The sequence below is a fragment of the Diaporthe citri genome (assembly GCF_014595645.1).
Source record: "Diaporthe citri strain NFHF-8-4 chromosome Unknown scaffold_3, whole genome shotgun sequence".
Lineage (NCBI taxonomy): Eukaryota > Fungi > Ascomycota > Sordariomycetes > Diaporthales > Diaporthaceae > Diaporthe > Diaporthe citri.
In genome coordinates, this window is record NW_025064848.1 from 2,804,458 (window position 1) to 2,826,268 (window position 21,811).

The 21,811-nt window shown below is 54.7% G+C and overlaps 5 protein-coding genes across 5 annotated transcripts; 3 read left to right on the forward strand and 2 right to left on the reverse strand.

Moving 5' to 3' along the window:
• Window positions 1–225: 225 nt before the first annotated feature.
• Window positions 226–3,304, forward strand: INS49_008357 (uncharacterized protein; the record flags this gene model as incomplete). Its single annotated transcript, XM_043169101.1, has 5 exons — window positions 226–414; window positions 481–1,203; window positions 1,256–1,986; window positions 2,038–2,582; window positions 2,637–3,304. 5 exons carry the CDS (start codon window positions 226–228, stop codon window positions 3,302–3,304), a joined length of 2,856 nt encoding a protein of 951 aa, XP_043026781.1.
• Window positions 3,305–4,121: 817 nt separating this feature from the next.
• Window positions 4,122–6,055, reverse strand: INS49_008358 (uncharacterized protein; the record flags this gene model as incomplete). The annotated part of the gene is made up of 2 exons (XM_043169102.1): window positions 4,122–5,794; window positions 5,863–6,055. 2 exons carry the CDS (start codon window positions 6,053–6,055, stop codon window positions 4,122–4,124), a joined length of 1,866 nt encoding a protein of 621 aa, XP_043026782.1.
• Window positions 6,056–6,592: 537 nt separating this feature from the next.
• On the forward strand, window positions 6,593–9,250 carry INS49_008359 (uncharacterized protein; the record flags this gene model as incomplete). Its single annotated transcript, XM_043169103.1, has 7 exons — window positions 6,593–6,739; window positions 6,797–7,999; window positions 8,050–8,166; window positions 8,224–8,548; window positions 8,603–8,698; window positions 8,804–9,048; window positions 9,101–9,250. The coding sequence occupies 7 exons, from the start codon at window positions 6,593–6,595 to the stop codon at window positions 9,248–9,250; spliced, it is 2,283 nt and encodes a 760-aa protein (XP_043026783.1).
• A 1,024-nt stretch (window positions 9,251–10,274) lies between these two features.
• INS49_008360 (uncharacterized protein) lies at window positions 10,275–12,680 on the reverse strand (the record flags this gene model as incomplete). The annotated part of the gene is made up of 9 exons (XM_043169104.1): window positions 10,275–10,740; window positions 10,797–10,842; window positions 10,897–11,391; window positions 11,480–11,597; window positions 11,657–12,246; window positions 12,317–12,371; window positions 12,446–12,457; window positions 12,537–12,561; window positions 12,661–12,680. 9 exons carry the CDS (start codon window positions 12,678–12,680, stop codon window positions 10,275–10,277), a joined length of 1,827 nt encoding a protein of 608 aa, XP_043026784.1.
• A 2,505-nt stretch (window positions 12,681–15,185) lies between these two features.
• On the forward strand, window positions 15,186–20,460 carry INS49_008361 (uncharacterized protein; the record flags this gene model as incomplete). The annotated part of the gene is made up of 5 exons (XM_043169105.1): window positions 15,186–15,599; window positions 15,653–15,679; window positions 15,735–15,825; window positions 15,888–20,001; window positions 20,061–20,460. The coding sequence occupies 5 exons, from the start codon at window positions 15,186–15,188 to the stop codon at window positions 20,458–20,460; spliced, it is 5,046 nt and encodes a 1,681-aa protein (XP_043026785.1).
• Window positions 20,461–21,811: the final 1,351 nt, after the last annotated feature.

A 21,811-nucleotide genomic window follows, 5' to 3' on the forward strand; every position in this document is an offset into this window, starting at 1 on the left:
CCCGTCAAGCTCCGGCTGGCACACCGCGTCAGACCAGCCGACGCGTTCCCTGCTCAAGCCCGCCGTGAACAGTGCAATTGCCCAAGTGCATATGCCATGAGTGAGTGAGCCAACGAGCGATGAGCGTGCAGCTGCTTGTCATCAAGCGACGGCCGGCTGCTCTCCTCACTGCCCTCTCCTCTCTCTCGAAATCAATTCCATGGCCAGCCTCCAGCTGTCGCCAAAATGTCCGCAAGAGGTTCGGACGCGTCGCGTCCCCCTTCCAGATCCAAGTCTGCAGCCCTCTCTTCGTCCGCAGCCGGCTCACGCATCAGGTCCCAAGATGACGCCCTGCCGTCCAGTTCACACAAGAGGAAGCGTGATTGTCCTGCCTTCCCCCTGGAAGAACTGCTCAAACCAGCTATTACAATCAAGGTGTGTACCGCTCATCCAGTCGCTACCTCTGCGCGCGATCCAGACCAGTGCTGACCTTACCAACAGCCCCAATTCTCCCTAGGCTCTGAGTCCGTGAGACCTCCCGTGTTGAAGCCACTCATGTTGTTGTCCCGCGAGCATCTTGCCTTGTCCGCTCTGGACTTGTCCTCCCCCAATGGAGAGTTCCCAAGTGGCCCAGGCCGTTTCTTCGAGTCTCACATCCGAGTCTTGGATCTCGAGGGTCGCTTGCGCCAGGCACCAAGCGTACTCATCGCACGCTCAGACGCCACCCACAATGTCTATGCCATCGAACGCCACCAGACCGGCCTCTATGTTGTTTGTAAGCTCGGCGCTTGGGTTGCCATCGAGAAGCTCAGCCACCTTGCCGAGGCCTGTTATGAGCAACGCTGCCGTCCAGCCCAGGCCGCACACGCCAACGTGGCCGAAGCTCCTTCAACCACGCCCCAGTTGCACCACGAGAGCAAGAAGAAAAGGCTTGCCATAGAACAGATCCAATCCATGGTGCGAAAACGCCCAAGGACCGTCTCTACAACGCCCTGCGAGTCACAAGACCAGAGCCAGCCCCAGATTCAGGCAGTGACATATGCTGTTGCACATTCCCTGGAGGACCCCTTCCAAGCACAACCTCCCGGAGGTGGTGTGAGCGACCCGCCACCCAAAAGTTCCCAAGCCGCTGTAGCAGATTCAAATGCCGACATGCAGACTTCCGCCGAAGACATATTTCAGAATATCAGATCCCAGTATCTCGAGGCTCTTTATCATTCGAAGGTATGGGTATTCGAGCTCCCTTATTATCTGTTCGTTACTTACTGCGTCGCAGGGATCATTAGCGTATTTTGCAAAGGGGCCTCTATCTCGAGCACGCGCAGCCTTCCACCTGGACTGTGACGCAAACCTTGAGATGAATGACCTCGTCGAATTTTTGAAAAGCCTTACAATGTCGACGGTGCAGGTCGATAAGAAATTCCGCGAGACTTTGCCGGAGCTTGTTAAGGACATAAGACTCCTGGCCGAGAGCTGTGCCGAGGATGAACCAAAGAAGAAACGGAGAAAGTCCAAGAAGATGAAAATAGGCAAAGACGGACTCTATCCTGGCGAGGTCGATCATGTGAAGAGATGGTGGAGAACGCATCGGTCTCTCATACGTGATGGCGACGAAGCTATAATTAACCCTCAGGAGGTCAAATACCACATAACTTGCCTTCGGACTCGAGAAACGCAGCTGCAAATGATCCTCATCCTGGAAATACTTGCGTTAGAAGCTGTGCGTCCGGCCGAAGACGCACAAGACAGCCAGTTACCCGGGCTGCCCGTTGGGGATACGCCGAAGAAGACGGTCGAACCTGCCCCAAAGAAGCGCCAAAAGCACAACTTTTCAACACTGGTCGATATCCACGCCGACAGACTGTGCATCTGGCAGTCCACGACGCTGGACGAGATGGAAATGATAGCTGCCGAGTCACAAGCCAAGGACGGATCGGAAACACAGAAGTCAGGGAGGGCGAATTCGGACCCGCTGAAGGACTTTTGTGTAGACATTTTGCTGCCATTGTAAGTCAGCTACTTTGTACTTGGCTGCTGACGGAGAGCTGACTATTGCAGCTTCGCTGGCCGACTTCCTGAATTGTGCGAGTCCTTGAATCACAAACTCGGTGGCCCGGTCGTCGTGTCCCCCCCAAAGCCAAAGAAGCGTGCAGTTACAGCTGCTGCGAAGGCAACAGCAATTCCCGGATCTGTGGCCAAGAGACCGGTCTCAACCAGTGCGCCCAAGTCACTGGACAAGGTTTTCTCGCATGACCAACTGAGGCGGAAGGCATCTCGTAGGCCAACTGACGTCTTGGCAAGAATGAGATCCGCGACGCCCGCCACGATCCCTGGGCTGAAGCGTGAAGCAAGCGAGCCTGCTTCATTGAACACGATACCAAGCGGAGACAGGTCTTTGAAAGAAAGATCACGAAATGTCTTGTCCAGGAGTGTTTCGAGTCTCACTGCCGACGACTCGAAGGCTCAGAAGAAAGCGAAGATGGAAGCAGACCTGAAGGATGCTATCTCGGCCCTGAAGAAGCCTAACAGACAACTTGCGGGTAAAGCTATTGTCGAGGAAGCCGAGAAGCGAATAGGGTCATCGAGCTCGCCTCGTCCACGAAGTGAGCACTCTCGTAAGATGTGTGCCAGCCATGAAAATACTGACCTTGGACCAGAGCCGAAGAATCCCACACGCTTCAACGTCAAACCACAGACTCAAATTCAGGTCAAGGCTACTCCGGCCAACTACCGCTTCAAAGACGCTGTGTCAACATCAGACCAGCGCAGTTATGGTAGCTTCCACATTCCTGCACCAAGGATGGAGCTGCCACCGATTCCGTCAAGCTCCGTCATCCCGTCTACAGCACCTAGAAATGGCCTGCGAGATGGCCTCGAAGCATTCCATATTGCCAGCACACCTATTGCGAGCAAGTTGCAGGCAAATGCCGTGCCAGACTCGGCAGCACCTTCGAAACCGACAATGAACGATCCCTTCACGCAACCTTCTTCACCCCTGATGGCCAGAAGGGCTGCGCCAAACACCCAAAAACACCTTCAAATACCGAGTATTGACATCTCTCCATCATCTCCTACACTCCCTCGCCTGTTCGCGACACCTGTTAAGCAGAAATCCTCGGCCAACATGGCCTTTGTTGACGAAATCGTCACCTCTACTCCTCCTGGACCTCGACAGACAGCTACTCTGTTTGTCACTCCCGCTAAGAAAGCTCCCACTTCTGCACCTCCCGCGGCAGAACAACCCAATGAACCCAGCAACAAACCGGCACTGACTATCTACCAGCAGCTGGGCTGGGATGATTACGACGTTGATGACCTTGCATGATGAACCAAAACAGAAATAGAGCGCACACATTCTCCGGCGTTTCGGCTTGCTCGGCTACGAACACTTCTGGCACAATGATGTCTCGAAAAGTACCGGAAAAAAATTGAATGAGGCCCTCCGTTGCCCGTCCCAGAGTTACCAGTCACCGCAACATCGGATCCTATTGCTTTTTTGGGCCACAATTAGAGAGCGCGACAGCGCAATGACGACGAAATACCTCGGACTGTCGAGCACACATCCGGCACGAATGATTGCCATTGATTTCCAACAAGGCTCGAAACTACCGGCGCAACATATTCAGAGAGTGTAGCACAAATTTGAGCATAGCACTGTATGGAGCTTGGATAGGATACTAAAGGAGGTAGGAGAGCAAATCTCCTGCTGTCAGGATCGAGTCTGATTCTGGCCGGCTTTCGGAGGACCTAACATCTATCTGTTGTCGGCATACCCAGACCACAAGCACAGATAGCGGTCCTATGGTTGGAGTTTTTGGGACAGTCCAGCATCTTGCATTGCATTGGGTGGTTAGTGGTCGTACTTTCATGGCCCTTCGCTTTGTCGCATAACGGCAGCATGGCACAACTATGTTGCCCCTGATGGCTCACAGCACACATAAAGTACATTGGATCAAATAGATACCCTTGGCATCAATATCGGAGTTAGTACAGAGGCGCAGGGGTTGTAACAAAACACACTACCACAATTTCAGGCTTACAGTTGGAATTCTATGTGACGTAGAACATATGCATGATATGATTTGAATGTGCCTAAACTATTCGCTCTTTGTAATGAGGCACTGTGCCTCCAGGCACCTCTATCAGTCTTTCCGCTTCTCAACAACCATAACCGGCAGATCTCTAATGTCAACATGCTCCTGGTTTCCCAGATCTACCACCCGGATGCACTCTACACCCACAATCCCCTCCTTCAGCGCCAGGAAGCGCAGCTCGACGACATGGCACGCGTTCGGCGCCAAGGGTCCCACGCGCACGTCCGCGGAGAGACAGACGACCTCGGTGCTGTCCACCAGGCTGCTCCTCTGCATGGCGTGCACGATGTTCTCGTCCAGCACCGCATCCGCGATCTCCGCCTCCGGGCCCTCGCCGATAGCAGCGGCGATGGCGGACTTGCGCCGCGCCAGGAGGTGGTCTCGCCCGGCTGTCGACGGCGGCCGTATCACGCGCATGTCGTTCCTGCGCCGTCTGGGGATGGCGAGGAGAGCCAGTTTGCGCGCTGCTGGGATGGCTTCTGACGGAGGTTTGGCAGGGTTGAGTACGGCAGAGTTGCGGTTGACGACGAAGACGTTCCAGACGAACTCGTCGCCCGGGTATATTGGCCCGTCGGGTGCGGTGAAGGTCATGGTTATCCCGAATTCTGGGATGTTGGCCTCAATTGAGCGCTCTGCAAGAGCTTCGAGACCGGGCAGGGAATCAGGTCTGGACACCGAGGGCGAGACGAAGCTTGTGCCGTCGCTGATGGAGAGTTGGGCCGGCTTGTGGGACCGCTGAAAAGGCTTGTTGACGCCCGAGCCGAAGCCAGGGTTGACAGGAAGGGTGAAGTCCAGAATTGTAGACCATGCCATGCACAGCTTGGGATTGCAAACCCCAGCGCGAACGAGAGCGGTACACTCTATAGATATGTGGAGTTCGCGCGTCGGGGTTCTGGATGGTACATCGCTTTCCTGGGGCGCAAGCCGATACATGAGGGTGATGTGATCATGTGCCACACAGTTGAGAGGGAGTGACAGGCCAGATATACTGTTGAGATCTTCGATTTGACCCTCCGGCATGGAGAGTTCGACCTTGTCCACGGCCACCTCGCAGTCGAAGTAAGGGGTGAAGTCGATCTCCAGTAGGGCTATTATGGCGGGACTGGGTGGTATGGTGTTGGGCCGTGCAAAGCGCACGCGAGTATGTGCAGCTGGGTAAATCTGCTGAGAGATCCTGGGCTGGCCCCTGAGGATTGGGAATGAGTCCTTGGACTGAGTGACTGGTGCAACACGAGATACTCGCACAGCAGACAACTGAGGCTTGACGCCACCTAAGAGAGGATCTCCGGCAAATGACCCGAGCAAGTTAAGCCCAGAGGGTACGCCACTCTCCAGGTAGCCGTCCTGCTGCCCACCAGACTGTTCTGGGCTGGGCTTCAAGCTTGCAGTGGCCGAGAAGACAACAGAGGGCCCGTATAGCCGCATTCGCGGTCGCGTCAGGAAAGCCGACGCTTTCCACACGATATGTTTGGTTCCCGTCGCTGTGCCATCATCGTCGTCACCTGCTTGTGCAGTGTCCACGACTGTCAAGGGATTTGCGACATCTTCGACGTCCCCATTGTATACCACCTCCGAGGCAGGCGCAAGTTCGGCGCGGTCTGTCGCAGGACTGTTTACTATTTGCGCCTGGAGAGACAGCACAAGTCTCTTCAGGTATGACTGTAATAAATTGTCGGTCAGGTTGTGGGTGCGAAGTATCAAGAAGACCTCGACAGTTTCATCTGACATCTACGAATGAGTATTGTGAGACAGGAACTTCGGGGGATGATCGGCTGGGAGAGGTCCTCACCGAAGAAGAGCCATGGCCGATTCTCCAGATCCTCCAATGGCTGTCCCTTAGCAATGGCGGCCCTGACCTCCTCCTCGATGTTGATATCTGTCCTGAAAGGGACCGTGTAGGTCAAGAATGATTGCTCGAGGAAAGCTGTGTCTTCTTCTCCTGAAGCAGTGTCTCCGTCGCTGGAGTGGGTAGGGACTGCCATCTTGCAGTACACCAGGTAGGTTCAAGCGCTTACAGCATCGTCTAAGGGGCCGACTTGCTGATAAAGAAGGGTGAGGAGCCTTAGTCCACCACGTACGTTTCCGCTCGACTGTCGTGACTTTGTCTGATGTTCCAGATCGAGAGGCGCATCGAACACGGTCCAGGGTCCATCCAGCATTGATGAGGTAACGCTGGAGCTTCCCAGGGGTGAGCAGCGGGGCCTGGATCGAGCAAAGCTAGGTACCTATGTACCTGGGAACCTGACGGGTGGATCTGGGAACGGTAGCTCCTTCCAAATGGCCCGTGCACCCCCAGCCTTTCCTTGGATGAATTTGCCTGCGACTTTTATTTTGCATCGCGACTCGTCTTCCCCCAACCCTTTGGATCCCAGAGGTGTCGGCTTCTCCTGGCTGTCACTTTGTTCGTCCTTTCTGCATTCTGTCCTCCTTGAACTAGAGGTGAACGCTAGTTCTTTTTCTGGCTGGCTTCACTTGCCCGATAACCCTTTCAGGGGCGAACGCGGTACGCGCTGCTGAGAATGAACGGCCTGAACGGACAGTTTCCCCAGCCGGGGGCTGCCGTCTGGCAGGAACATCGCACGCCCGATGGTCGCGCGTATTATTACAATGCAGCTACCAAGGTGACGCAATGGACCAAGCCAGAGGAGATGATGAGTCCGGCAGAGGTAGGTCTATTTCGACGATGGCCCAGGGACTTCTTACCTTTGCTAACTTCAGTGCAGCGTGCGCTCGCGAACCAGCCGTGGAAAGAATATACCGCCGAGGGTGGTAGGAAGTATTGGTACAACACCGATACCAAGACGAGCTCATGGGAGATGCCGGATGTCTACAAACGCGCCCTTGGGGCCACATCCGCCGGCACGCCGACGACGCCTGCCACCCCGAGCGCTTTCCCGACACCTGGCCCAACAGGCGGCCAGAGCTTCGATCAGTCTCGAGACTCTCGCGACTCTCGCGAGCCAATCGGTGAATCGCGACAGCTGACCTTTGGCAACGATATGCGAGCCCAACAATTTGTCCCTGCGAGCAACGACCCGGAATACGCCACGGCTGAAGAAGCTGAGGCCGCTTTTGTGAAACTTCTGAAACGCAACAATGTTCAGCCCGACTGGACATGGGAGCAGACTCTTCGAGCAATAGTGAAGGACCCTCAGTACCGTGCGATTAGGGACCCCAGGGACAGGAAGGTCGCCTTCGAGAAGTACTGTCAAGACGTTATATCGCAAGACAAGGAGCGAGCTAAAGAAAGACTGACAAAGCTCCGTGCTGACTTTGCTACCATGCTCAAGAGTCACCCCGAGATCAAACACTACACCAGGTGGAAGACAGCTCGGCCGATGATCGAGGGCGAGACAATTTTTCGCTCTACCAGCAATGAGGAAGAACGTCGCCATCTCTTTGAAGACTACATCATTGAGCTTAAGAAGCGGCACAGGGAAGAGCAGACAGCTCTGCGCAAAAGCGCCATGGACGGGCTGATCGATCTCCTCCCTAAGCTGAATTTGGAACCATACACTCGATGGTCCGAGGCCCAAGAAATCATCTCCGGCACCCAACCGTTTCAGAGTGACGAGAAGTATCAATCCCTGAGCAAGTTCGATATCTTGAGCGTTTTCCAGAACCATATGAAGGCAGTGGAACGCACTTTCAACGACAACAGACAGGCCCAAAAGTCGAAGAAATTCCGCAAAGAGCGCCAGAACCGGGATGCCTTTTTGAGTCTGCTAAGCGAGCTGAAGAACGATGGCAAAATCAAGGCGGGTACGAAATGGAAACAAATTTTCCCGTTGGTCGAGAACGATGCAAGTTATACAGCCATGATCGGCCAGAATGGATCTACTCCGCAGGAGCTATTCTGGGATGTGGTAGAGGAAGAGGAGCGAGGGCTCCGAGGCACTCGCAACGATGTGATGGATGTGCTTCATGTGAGTTGCCTGGAATCTCACGTGCAGCTCAAGTATTAACAGCTCCACAGGACAAGCGATTCGAGGTCACCCCCAAGACAGACTTCCAAGATTTCCTTGCGGTGTTGAAAGAAGACCGTCGTACTGCTAACATTGATCGAGACATACTGAAGTTCATCTTTGAACGGGTAAGGTCCCTTGTCTCTAGTACTGTCGGCCCCCGCCCGCTAACAAGAACCTTGTAGCTTCAGGAACGCAGAGCGAAGCCGCCGGAGGAGGACCGACACTCCGAACGCCAACAACGCCGAGCCGTCGATGACCTGCGCTCGTACATGAAGCGTTTGGACCCCCCAATCACATTGAGTGACACTTACGAGAAAGTCAAGTTGCGTCTCCAGAAGACGCCTGAATTCCAGGCAGTGACTACTGAGGAGGGACACCGCAGCGCGTTTGATAAGCATATGCGGCGTCTACGAGAGAAGGAAGAAGATCTCGAAAAGGATAGACGCCGCCGTGATCGATCGCGCGATCGCTATCGGGAGCGAGAGAGAGAGCGAAGCAGAGACAGAGGTGAGAGATCTCATCGCGGTGGGCGAACGCCCCGCAGGTCCAGTCGTAGCCCAGAGCCAGACCTCTACGAAGCCGACCGCCGCAAGGCCATTGCCGAGAGGGAGCGTAACTATCGCAAGTCGAGCATGGCCGAGACCTTGTTGTCAGATCGTAGGTCGTCAGACGGACATGATCTTCATCGGGACAGAGACAGAGACAGGGACAGAGAACGTGATCGCGATCGAGAACGAGACCGCTATAGGGATCGCGAGCGAGACCGGGACCGGGAACGGGATCGTTACCGCGACGAGGATCGCCCCCCTCGCTCTCGCCGTGACGACCCGCTTGACCGTTATGAGCGCGAGCGCCGCGACCGCGAAGAGGAGCGTGAGCGCTCCTATCGTCGCCGTGTCGTCGAAAAGGATGTCGATGACCTGAACTACGACGAGAAGCCATCAAGTGTGAGGAGGCGCCGTGCCGACGACGACGATGAGCGTCGTCCAGACTCCAGGGACTCCAAGGTACGTGTCACCGGAAAACCTATGTCCTCGCTATGACTAACCGCGACCGCAGAGACTGAAGAGAGACATTTCACCTCGTGAGCGTACCCCCCGTCGTGATGGTCGTCTGAAGACTAGGTCTCCGCAACCGCCCGCGATACCCAAGGAAGAGCCTGCGGGCGTGCATTCCGGCAGCGAAGAAGGCGAGATCGAGGAGGACTAAAGCCTCCCCAACGAGCGTCGCCGACTCGAAGTGCCTTCGACAGGGAGGGGCCGGGCAAATCCTTCAGGGGCTAGATGGATACTTGCCACTTGAGAGGGACAGACACCATGTCGCCACCAGTACGTACGGCAATCATTTCCGACTCACTGCTCTGGTGGGCAAGATGACCGCTCCGGACCAGCAGACAATTGCTCAGCCTCGCCCCTGGCAGGCGAGAGCCTCACACGCGCGCCCCTGCCACTCTTGTAAGCTGGCTGGGTCCATTCTGGACCGAGACCCTCTAAAGTCGAGATACCGGCGCTCGGGTTTCATTCTACAGTTCTCATTATTTTGCGCCCATGACCTCGAGCAATGGCAACCGAGGCAATTGTTGCCTAGCCGTGTACGTTACTTATTCCCAGCACACCTCACCGACTTCAGAACTCCTCCAACACATGTGCCAAACATAGACAAGCTCTGACTCTGGCGGTCGGTTGTTTTTCCTACTGTATTGTGGTAGATTGGTCACTTCAATATTAATCATGCAGCTCAAATCATTGTGTTTCTCTTCAATTGACGTGTTTGTATCTTGTCATACTGGTAAACTCTGTATATGGGATTTTTATCCACAGTTGTCACGCATGCTACATTTGTGTGAATGTAGCCTTGACGGCAGTCACCCTCTTGACCCACTGCCCCTCTATCCACGACGGTGGTTGCTGGTATCGCTCTTTCTATACCACCTCGCACGGGTCAGGATTGACGCATGCGAGGAAAGAATAGAGGAATCGGACCTCGAGCTGGCCGAGCCGTACCATGCACCCGTCGTGGGACCAGGCAACAGGGGATAGACTGCCGTCGCCATCGTCAGATGTCAGGATCGTCATTCTCATCTGGGCCGCCCTCCTCTAAGCCCAATTCACCAGTGGAGCCATCCGCCCGGCCCACGCCTTTCTTTTGGACGCCTAGAACGCCTGGACCCGATGCATGCTTGTGATTATGTGGTGGTGGGAACGTGTCCTTGTTCTTGTTTGGAGTGAATCTTTCAGGCATTCGTCTTCTCCGGATCCTCGAGGAAGAAATAGTTCCCGTTCAGCTTCTGCTCCTGGTCGAGTTGAGAGCCGCCCTTGTTGATGCGAGGGCGGTAGTTGACGGGATCACGGCGGAATGTGACATCCAGGTTCTTAAGGAAGGAGTTGCAACCTGTGAGCAAGGACTCGGGCGAGTTGGCATGAGCATTGATACCAGGTTGGCCGTCAAAGACAATGACGCGATCGGCGAGGTAGGTGGCCATGATGAAATCGTGCTCCACGATGAAAGCAGTCTTCTTGGCGTGCATGATGAATCGCTTGATGACGCGAGACGCGATGATACGTTGCTCCGAGTCGAGGTAGGCAGACGGCTCATCGATCACATAGATGTCGGCGGGGAGACCCAGGGCGAGAACAATGGCGACTCTCTGCAATTCACCACCGGACAAGTTCTTGACTTCCTGGTCGATGAAATCGTCACTGTGCCTTGGTCAGTTCTCATATTCTCGAAGGTGGAGCTCAGGGAAAATACTTACAGCTTGAGAGGCTTCACAACATCAGTCTGGAATTGTGGGGACAGGACTGTCACCGTTGATTAGCAAAACCGGCCAACCGTCTCAGTTTGGTTACACTTACATGATGCACGGATTTTCTTGAAGAACAGCTGTCGCACAGTTCCCTCGAACTTGGGAGTGATAGTCTGAGGCTTCATGCTGATTCTCATGTCCGGTACCTTTTGCGTTCCGTCGGGCTTGAGAGCACCGGCCAGCATCCGACAGAAGGTGGTCTTGCCAGTACCGTTCTCGCCCATCATGACAAGGATCTCCGAGTCGGTGAAGGAGCCGCCGTCAATCTTTAGCTTGAAGTTGCCCAAAGTCTTCTCCATCGCGGGATAGTTGAAGGCACGCGTCTGATCATTATCGAAGATATCTTGAGCTTCTGCGACCCGGAAGGTGAGAGACTCCTCGCGGAAACGCAAGTTCTCTGTCGGAATGTGACCATCCAGGAAAATGTTGATGCCTTCTCGGACACTGTGAGGAAGAGTGACGACACCGTAGACGGCGGGTTGACCGTAAAGGACGCAGACATAATCCGAAAGATAATCTAGCACACTCAGATCGTGCTCGACAACTGCACCGTGTTAGTAAAATGAAAGAGTAGTATGGCCAATCCGAAAGCTGTCAAGTTCCGGACGCATGTATATGCAGAAGAGACGAACCGATGATGTAGTTGTCGTGCTTTGACAGCGACCTGATCATCCTAGCAGCAGCCAGACGCTGCTTGACGTCGAGATATGAAGATGGCTCGTCAAACATGTAGACATCCTTGTTTTGCACCTGTTCCAAGACCACGTTTAGCAGGATACTGGGAGCACAGGCGAGCGACTGTCACTTACACAGGTAATACCGATGGCAAATCGCTGGAGCTCACCGCCAGACAGCAGGGGAACATCACGATCGTAAATGTGGCGCAGCTCAAGGACGTCCAGGACCTCCTCGAGGTTGTCAAGCTGCTTCGCCTTGTTGAGGAGGAACTTGACGGACTTCTCCGGGCCGCGAATGGCCTTGGGGAGCTGGTCGACATATTGCGGCTTCACCACGGAGGTCAGGTCGTCCTCCAGAAGCTTCGTGAAGTAGTTCTGGAGCTCAGAGCCCCTGAAGTACTTGATGACGTCCTCCCAGTCCGGCGGGTTGTCGAACCTGCCCAAGTTCGGCTTCAACTTTCCACTGAGGATCTTCAGCGCAGTGCTCTTTCCGATACCGTTTGTTCCAACGAGACCCAAAACGTTTCCCGGCCGCGGCATAGGCAGTCTGTGCAGCTTGAAGCTGTTGGCGGAGTATCGGTGGGTCACCTGGCTCTCGAGGTTCGTGGGCAGGTTGATGATGGTGATGGCGCTGAAAGGGCACTTCTTGGGGCAGATACCACATCCGATGCAGAGGGACTCAGAAATGAAGGCCAGTCGGGAGTCGGGGGCCACTTCAATGCCTGGAGTAGAGACACCCGTCAGCACACGGCACACTCTTACTCAGGAGCCCAGGACGGCATGGCAACTGACAGAGCTTTCCGCTTCGCACGACGGGACATGCCTTCTTGCATTCTTGTCGGCATTTCTAGTGATCTGAGTTAGCCGACCACGATTCCCTCACGTCCTGGTCCTAGGCTGTGTAGGCATGTAGGGGCGCACCTTTGGCTTGCACTATTGGGCGAGAAGATCTGTCGTCAGTTCAACAACCTCACTTGGATTACTAGCGGGGTAGCGGGGCAGTCGGGCGGACCTTGTCGCTGTTGACGATGGCGATACTAGAGGCAGCATCATGTCAGTCTTGTCCACTTGAAGCCAAGGTGCGCATCCAGCCGCGCTGTGGCTGCCTCTGCTGGCCTGCTCAGGAGTCGCCATACCGGGTGAGTTTGTCCGACATGTTGTTGGGTTGATGCCGCAGTCGTCGAGCTCGCTGAAAAGTTCTTGCTCCCAGAGGATCACGGTGCCGGTGATTTGTGGGATCGTTTGCGGCGTCGAGTACTCGCGAGAAAAGGAGGCGATATCTGTGAGGACCTTCCTGGAAACAATACGAGTGGGAATGGGGGTGGGAAAAGGAAACAAAGATGGTGGAATGGGGCGCGGTGAGAGACAGCAATCAACCCAGTGTACGGAAATCTGGCCAAGGTCTTTTTGCCAGCCAGATGGCTCACTGCCTGCGAATTTGTGGGCAGCGGGGTAAGAATGGCAGAAATGGTCATAAACAGGAGAGACTTGATAGGCTGAGCTGGGCCGGAGGGGGCCAGCATGTACTCTGGTACCTGGATTGACACCACAGATCAAGATCAGCATGGGGCCTGCCTGCCTGCCTGGGATTCACAGCCTTGTGAGCGGCTCTGTACGGAAGTGCTCCGTGGTCTACAACTAGCCCTCTCTACATGGGGGTGGGCAGCCGAAGCCAATGCTGACGTGGGCTGATGAGGTGTGAATAGTAGTCCAGTCTCTGAGTGACTCAGATCTGGATTTGCCTTTTTTTGTGAGCACGGGATAAACACCATTCGAAGCATACGCAAATATACATGTGTGAATATATTTTATATACCCACCTATAAGTAGTCCAGGTGGGCTGTGGGTTCTAGCTGCGAAGATATTGCTCCAACAAAGCTGAGGTTGTGTGGTCCCTCCAAATCCGGTGCAGCCCCAACTTCTGCTCCATCCTCCATTTCACATGGCACGGCAATGCTACGTGACAGATCATGACCAAGTATTCATGAAGCTGGCAAGGCTTGTAATCTTGCTAAATCATTTGCAGACCCCCGTTTCATGTGTCTGATCTGGCCTGCGTGGAATTCGAGTTGGCTGTGCCGCATTTCGATGGATAGGGGAGCACGCAAGTTGTTCTGAAATTAGAAAGGGTCAAAGCAGGATGTAACCTACCTAGGTAATGGCTTTGCAGCTGTGCGGCCCACTGCCTCACCTCTCCAGGCCATCCACATGTCGAAACTAAGCCATATGTCAAACATATAGCTCAGCAGTAGATATGAGGGCATGAATACCAATAAAGACGGTCGATAATCTACTCCTACTCATTGTTCCTACCTACTCAAGTACTCAGCAGTGGTCACAGTGGTGCCGTTAGCCAGTCTCTCTGCTGGTCTGCTGGTTTAAACAGCCACAGCAGTCCCTCATTCCTTTGTTGCATCTTTGAGCACGAACCCATGGTGCATATCTCACACACACAGACAACCTTACAGCTCAACTGCGTCACAAAATAGAGGCGACAGATGCTTCTCATTTATACACATATTCTATGTGCTCATATCCAGTAGAGGAAAGGCAAGACAGTGGGTCAATCTTTTGAGGCTATCGACATACCAACAGCCTACACACCTACTACGGCTCCTAGGGAGGCACTATCTGCTGAAGCACCTGAACCGGCCTGCAACCATGACTACTAGGGAGGCACACATGATGTTTGGTTCACGGAGCAGAGACCATAATACCCACTGACCTAGTCCACATACTATCCTGTCAATTGACGCCGGATCCCCAGAACTTACGTAGGTACCTGCCTAAGTGCTCAGTGCCTGCTTGTGAGAACCAACAACCACTGGGAAAGCAGCAGGAACTAGAGTATAGGTGGGTGGTAGCGAGCACTACCATCAGGGCACTAAGACGCTGGTGTAAACTGTTAGCACAGGAGCTCTGACCATCCCGGCACACTGCAGCCGCAGGCTGTCCAGGTGGCCTGGAAGGCCTTGGGAACCCGGCTTGGATTTTGCCCACTGCTCTGCACTCTCTCAAAATTGCCTGACCCGACCGACTCCTCCAGTTGCCCATCTTCTCACATCCACCCATGACATTGGGACTCCCACCCACGAGAGAGCTCCCCCAGTCCACAACACCATCCCATCCACTCTCCCGGACTCCAACACGCTCGTTCTGCTCTCGGCTCTCCTGCTGCCTGGGAGTCATCGGTTCATGACTTGTAAGTTCCTCCGTGCCTGTGCCGGTGGCTCTTTGCTGTGTTGTCCGCGTGTCGTTGCCTCGTGCCTCGCCATCCAAATCCGAATCGGCTCTGGGTGCATGACCCCTGATAGTCGCCCATATGCCGCTGTCTGAGGTCTCTGGCGCTTTGGCAATTGATGGATTCGCTTCTTGCTGATGATGCCGATGCGTCTAATGCCTCGGAACACCTGCCCTGCTTGCGAGGCGGCCTCAATTGCCCGCCATCATCCATCAGCCTCGTCTCCATCGCCTACCCCCCAGCGGATGCGACAAGCTCAACAGACGCATCGCACTCTGCTTTTCTCTCGCGGGAACACTCGCATCGCGGTCGCTTGTACTATCGCTGACGTGTCCTCTGGCCACGTCGCGCTCTCCTCCCCAGAAAACCCTGACTGACATCGTCGTCTTGCAGCAGGCAGCCTCTCCAGCCTCGGTGACCATGTCTGCTTCACCAGAATCTAGTCCGGCCAACGGACATGTGTCGCCCGTCGCAACATCCGTCGCCGTTCAGCTACTAGACCCAGAGCCCAGCGATAGCGATCTGTCCGACGTTCAGGCCCCCGACATCGCTTCTCCCTCCTCCGATTCTGTGAACAACTTCGACTCGACTGCTCGTGATGGTCGGGTTGATGATTTTGATGGGGCGTCTAGCCCTAGTGACAATGGGGCCTCCGATGATGCCGACTTTGATGAAGTGGCCGACAGTCCGGCCTCTCCTCGCAGCAATGACCCGGCTGAGGGTGCCGCCTCGGCTTCTGACGATTCCCGGACAGCCTCCAAGCGCAAAGCCGGCGGCAGCCTTGAGGAAGACTACATGAGGGAGAATCCTGAACTCTATGGCCTGAGACGAAGTGTAAGTCCCTCAATAGACCCATCACAGGTTGCTGTGCTGACCACACACCATAGTCCCGTCCACAACAGCGCAAGATGATCGTGAGTTGTCTCCGAATGGTTCGGTTGTCGCTCTAGCTAATGCGTCCTGTCATAGGTCGGTGCAGATGACGACGACTCAGAATCCGACTCCGTTGTCGTTCATCGGAGAGCTACCAAGAAGCGACGGACAGAAAGATCGTTACCTTGTAAGCTTCTTGCGACAGACAAACACGTACGCCTGCTTCTATGTCTAACATTTCTCCACTAGCCTCGAAGCGAGATACCCCCCTGCGGCATACGTCCGTCGATGATTCCGACTCCGACACCTATGGCGGTGCTCGGGCCCGAGCGATGCAAAAGAAGGCTCGTCGGCAGGCTGTGGCGCAACCCGCATTGGCTTTCGCCGAAAAGAGGTGGAACAGCCGGAGGGCTGCTCAGGTCACCGCGGGCGCTTACCAAGAGAGCGACGCCGAGCAAGATGACGACTCGGATGTCACTCCAGCCCATTGGGCAGGTGCCGAGGACGAGGACAACTCGCCCTACATTGAAAAGATCATTCGACACGAGTTGAAAGAAGGTGCCGAATGGAGTCCGGACCTGACCCGGCATGATTTCAAGTATTACATCAAATGGCAAGGCATGTCCCATTTGCATGACACGTGGGAAACCACCGCGAGTGTCGCCGGCTTCCGAGGCTATCGCCGGTTGGAGAACTACTACAGGAAGTTTGTCGAATTCGAACTGAGCATGCGATACGAAGACGACGACATCACCCCGGAACAAAGGGAGCAATACATCCTCGACCGTGAGCGCGAGAACGAGGCCCTCGAGGACTACACCAACGTCGAGCGCGTCGTAGCTGTGCGTGAGGGTGAAGAGGATACCGAATATCTGATCAAATGGAAGGGCCTACAATACGACGAGTGCACCTGGGAAACGTCTGCCGACGTAAGCGAGCGGGCGCAGGACAAGATCGACCAATTCATCGACCGAACACAAAGGAGCTGGGTGTCAGATCGGAAGGAGTCGAACCCCGACACGAGAGGCCGCATGACCAAGCTGGAGCAACAGCCTTCCTACATCACGAACGGGGAGTTGCGGGAGTTCCAGATGAAGGGCCTAAACTTCCTTGCACTCAACTGGACCCGTGGCAACAACGTCATCCTTGCCGATGAAATGGGCCTCGGAAAGACTGTCCAGAGCGTATCCTTTCTCAGCTGGCTGCGCAATGACCGCGACCAAGAAGGCCCATTCTTGGTGGTGGCCCCGCTCAGTGTTATTCCGGCCTGGTGCGATACCTTCAACCACTGGGCCCCCGACCTGAATTATGTTGTCTATCTCGGCCCCGAAGCCGCGCGCTCAACCATCCGTGAGCATGAGCTCATGGTCAACAACAATCCGAAGAAGACAAAATTCAATGTCCTTGTCACCTCTTACGACTACATTCTTCTTGACTCGGATTTCTTGAAAACCATCAAATGGCAAGTGCTCGCTGTCGACGAGGCTCATCGCTTGAAGAATCGGGAGTCCCAGCTTTACGCTAAGCTCGTGAGCTTCAACATTCCCTGCAAGGTTCTGATCACTGGCACGCCTATCCAGAACAATCTGGCCGAGCTGTCGGCTTTGCTGGACTTCCTCAACCCCGGCAAGGTCCTCATCGACGAGGAGCTAGAGCTCCTCGGACAGTCGGAGAAACCGGAAGTCGTCGTCGATGAGCAGAAGGACGAGGAGCAGCGCCGACAGACCCAGGAGAAGCTCGGTCAATTGCACAAGGCCATCGCTCCTTTCATCCTCCGTCGAACCAAAGAGACTGTCGAGTCCGACCTGCCGCCAAAGACAGAAAAGATTATCCGCGTGGAGCTCTCTGATGTCCAGCTGGATTACTACAAGAACATCCTGACACGCAACTATGCTGCCCTCAGGGATGCCAGCGGCCAAAAGCAGTCTCTGCTGAACATCATGATGGAGTTGAAGAAGATCAGCAACCACCCATATATGTTTCAAGGCGCCGAGGAACGGGTGTTGAATGGCAGTACGCGCCGCGAGGACCACATCAAGGGTCTTATCACGAGCAGTGGCAAAATGATGCTTCTTGACCAGCTGTTGACCAAACTCAAAAAGGACAACCACAGGGTACTGATTTTCAGTCAAATGGTCAAAATGCTGGATATACTTGGGGACTATCTGCGCATACGTGGCTACCCTTTCCAAAGACTCGATGGCACCATTCCTGCCGGACCCCGGCGCTTGGCCATCAACCACTTCAACTCTGAGGGCAGCGATGACTTCTGCTTCCTTCTCTCGACGCGAGCTGGTGGTCTTGGGATCAACTTGATGACTGCGGACACTGTGATCATCTACGACTCCGACTGGAATCCCCAAGCCGACCTTCAAGCCATGGCTCGAGCTCATCGTATCGGCCAGAAGAGACCTGTCAGTGTGTACCGGCTCGTCGCGAAGCAGACAATTGAAGAAGAAGTCGTCAAGAGGGCCCGCAACAAGCTTTTCTTGGAATATCTCACAATACAGGCAGGCGTCACCGACGAGGGCAAGGCCCTGCGTGAAAAGTTCCAGGAACGAGGGGTCATGGTGGACGAGGCCAAGACGTCCGAAGACATTCAGATGATCTTGAAGATGCGGTCTCAGAACCTATTTGAACAGTCCGGTAACCAAGAGAAGCTAGAGAAACTCGACATCGACGCCATTCTGGAGCAGGCAGAAGAGACCAAGACTGCCGTCGATGACAAGCTCAATCTTAGCACAGGAGGTATCGACTGGGACAACTGGATGCAGGTCACTGATGTCAAAGTTGACGAAATGGCGCTCGACTGGGATCAGATCATTCCTGCCGACCAGCTTGCCGTCATCAAGGCCGACGAGGAGAAGAAACAGAATGATGCGTATCTCGCCAAGGCGATGGAAGAAAACGCCCCTCGAAAAGCTACGTTAAAGGGCGTCAAGAAGGGGTCAGACGCTGACAGGGCCGACCGGCTGGCGAAGAAACGAGAGCGCGAGAGGCAAGAGCTCGAAGAACTCGAGGAACAGCGTGCTCTTCTGTCGGACCCAAGGCGGCCTCTGAACGAGAAGGAGACTCGCAATCTGATCCGAGCTTTCTTCCGATATGGCTCAATGGACGATCGCGGCGACGAAGTGGTCCACGAGGCTCGCTTGTCTGACCGTGACCGTGATTTTCTCCACGAGATCATTGGCGACCTCGTTAGAGACAGCCAGGCTGCTGTCGACATTAGTAACGAGAAAGTGCGCGAAGAAGAAGAACGGACGGGCAAGTCACTGGCCAAGAAGGACAAGAAGGCCGTGCTTGTTGATTTCGGGGAAGTCAGGAAGGTGAACGCCGAGACTGTTGTCGAGAGGCCCCCCCAACTCAAACTTCTCCGCAATGTGCTAGGCGAGCACGCTAATCCTCTCACTTTCCGCCTGCCAGAAGCTGCGAAGGCCGCACATTACACCTGCGAGTGGGGAGCTCGCGAAGATGGCATGCTCTTGATCGGCATCGACAGATACGGCTTCGGAGCGTGGACCCAAATCAGGGATGACGCCGAGCTACAGATGCAGGACAAGTTTTTCCTGGAAGAGCATCGCGTGGACAAGAAAGAGGAGCGCAAGAAGGGTGACGACAAGAGCATACAGTCACCAGGTGCCGTTCACCTGGTCCGCCGTTCCGAATACCTTCTCTCGGTCCTGATGGCAAAGTACTCCGACGATGCCGCGGCCAAGAAAGCTGTCGAAAATCACCATCGCAGCAAGAAGAACCTCGTCTTGAATGGGCATCGCCGCAGCGACGTTCATTCTGCTTCTGGATCTCCCGCCCCTCAACTCATCAAGAAATCCGGACACAACAGAGATCGTAACAGAGAGCGTCTGCATAGTGATCATCATAGGTCTCGTAGCATCGCCGACGAACGTGGGACTCCCCGCCCCGAGCACAAGAGGAAGCATACAGATGACTACGACGACCGCCACAGCAAGCATCGGCGTACGGACCATGCGCACGGCGATAACAGGCACAGTTCTCTTGACAAGCATGCCAAGGACGACAAGGCTCGTACGAAGCTGGATTCCGAGGCGCTCGATCGTCTCAACAGAAGACGTGAGGAGGCTGTCCAGCGGTTCAATCGCCTGATGGAGCTCGACGACAACAAGCTGGATGTTCAGGACAACGAACAGTTGATCTGGTCCTTGTTGAAGCCTGTACGTGGGAACTTCAAGCGTATTATGTATACGACACAGGATCATATTGCATCGGCCAAGGAGCGTGCCAAGATCATGGGTACTGAGCTCCGTCACATTGGAAATCACCTCACGGGTCTGAAGGATGCTGGACTCCCTGCGGAACAGCTTGATGGACTGATGCCCCAGTTCTGGTAGAGAACCCCGAACCCCCCAAAGAACGGAATTGTGTAGGAGGCTAACCGTGGCACAGGGATTTCCTCTCTACTGTCTGGCCCATTGGCGAGATTGAAGTGACGGGCGACAAGCTCGCCAAGATGTATCGCACACTCACAGACAAGGACAAGGGAAAGGACAAGAAAGAAGGCGGAGACAAAAAGTCGGCCAAGAGGCGCGACGATCTTGAAGACGGTGAGATCGACGATGAGGACGAAGCACATCGTCAAGCGCGCAGGGAGGCGCGTCGCGACCCCAGCGAAGACAGCCGCCGTGATTACCGGCGGGACGACTACAGACACCGTGCTTATGAGAACGGAGACCGCTTGAGCTTTAGGAAAGATCGGGATCGACCTCTGAGCGATCGAGGTCTCGCCGACCGTGGCAGGCCATCGTGGTCACCCCCGAACAACCAACATCGGCCCAGCCCGTACTAGAGACGCGGGCACTGCGAACCGCGAGAGGGCCTGCACCAAGATAAAAGTGGTATTATGCTGGCACTCGAGGATGTTTGGACGAGGTTCAACAATGTCGTGTCGGCACGCAAGCCCGGGTCAAACCACCTCCGAGGCTATCAGTTACTCTGATGTTGCGCACGAACACGAACATCTCGCATATTGTCGGCTCTCGAGCCTGTGGGCTAATGAACCAGAAGCATTGTTTAGGCGTACTGAGATGATGTCCGTTTTGGCGTTTTTCGGCTGTGAGGAGTTTATATAAACTAAGTCATACCCAGAGTCGCATGATTAGGCATACGGTTTTTACAAGCATGGCTTTTCTTTTCACAGACACATGGCCCGTCCTAGGAGGGGACAGTCACCCCCTTTGTTTGTCACCGGTGGCCGAGAAAAGATTTTGGTGGGTTCAGTCTGTATTGCTCCATAAAACATTAGATTCGGCTACAGGACTATGAAGTCTGCTCAAATCCGTGGAGCGAATGAGGCCGGGATTGTCGCCTGGCGTGTTCTCCTATGTCTATTACACGATAGACAAGACAAGCCTGGCTGTAGTTATCGGGGTGGTGGTGGGAGGGGGTTGCTATCAATAACTAGCCCTGACCAGGTTTAACTCTGGAACGGGGGCGTCGAATCAAAGACAAGTTGAGAGCAAACGGAAGCCTTCACTCTGGGGCCTGCGAAACACGTGACATGTATTGTGCGTAGGATGTGACCGGCCTGGCGCAAGGCACTTGCGCTTGTGGAGTCTGGCTGGATGCGAGGCAGGGGGGCATGGCCAGGCGCCTCGGGTACAGTACGGGGGATGGCAGTCCTCGAGGCGCAGCTGGCGACGGTTTGAGTTCACTGTCCCTGTAGAGGCCGGTTCGCTGCAGGTGCTCTGCTCTGACCCCGAGGTCAGATCCGCGCGCGCCCTCATTCTGATACAAATGCTCACACGCAGACACAAAACTCGGGCACAATGCACCATGAAAGAGCACAAAAGCCATTACTCGACTTGGATCTCATTTTACGAACACTGCGACAGCAAGTGTCCGTCCCTTTTTGGATCTATAGGTATACCATCAAAACTCCTAATGTGCTCGTGTATATTTTTCCCGTAGGCGGGACAGATCCGCCCGCATCAACAAACGCAACGCCTCGCTGGTAAGGCAAACCTCTCATTTCCCAACGTGTTTCGTTGCCCTTCCTGGGCACGACCCCTGATATGTTGGCGTCCTATGAACAGTAGCGATGTGTGTGGGGAAATTTTATACAATCCAAGGCTGCTTGGTGTTTGGCAGCGCAAACGCTGCCCGGCTACAACTGGATATCGCCCGCCAAATAGCCCGAA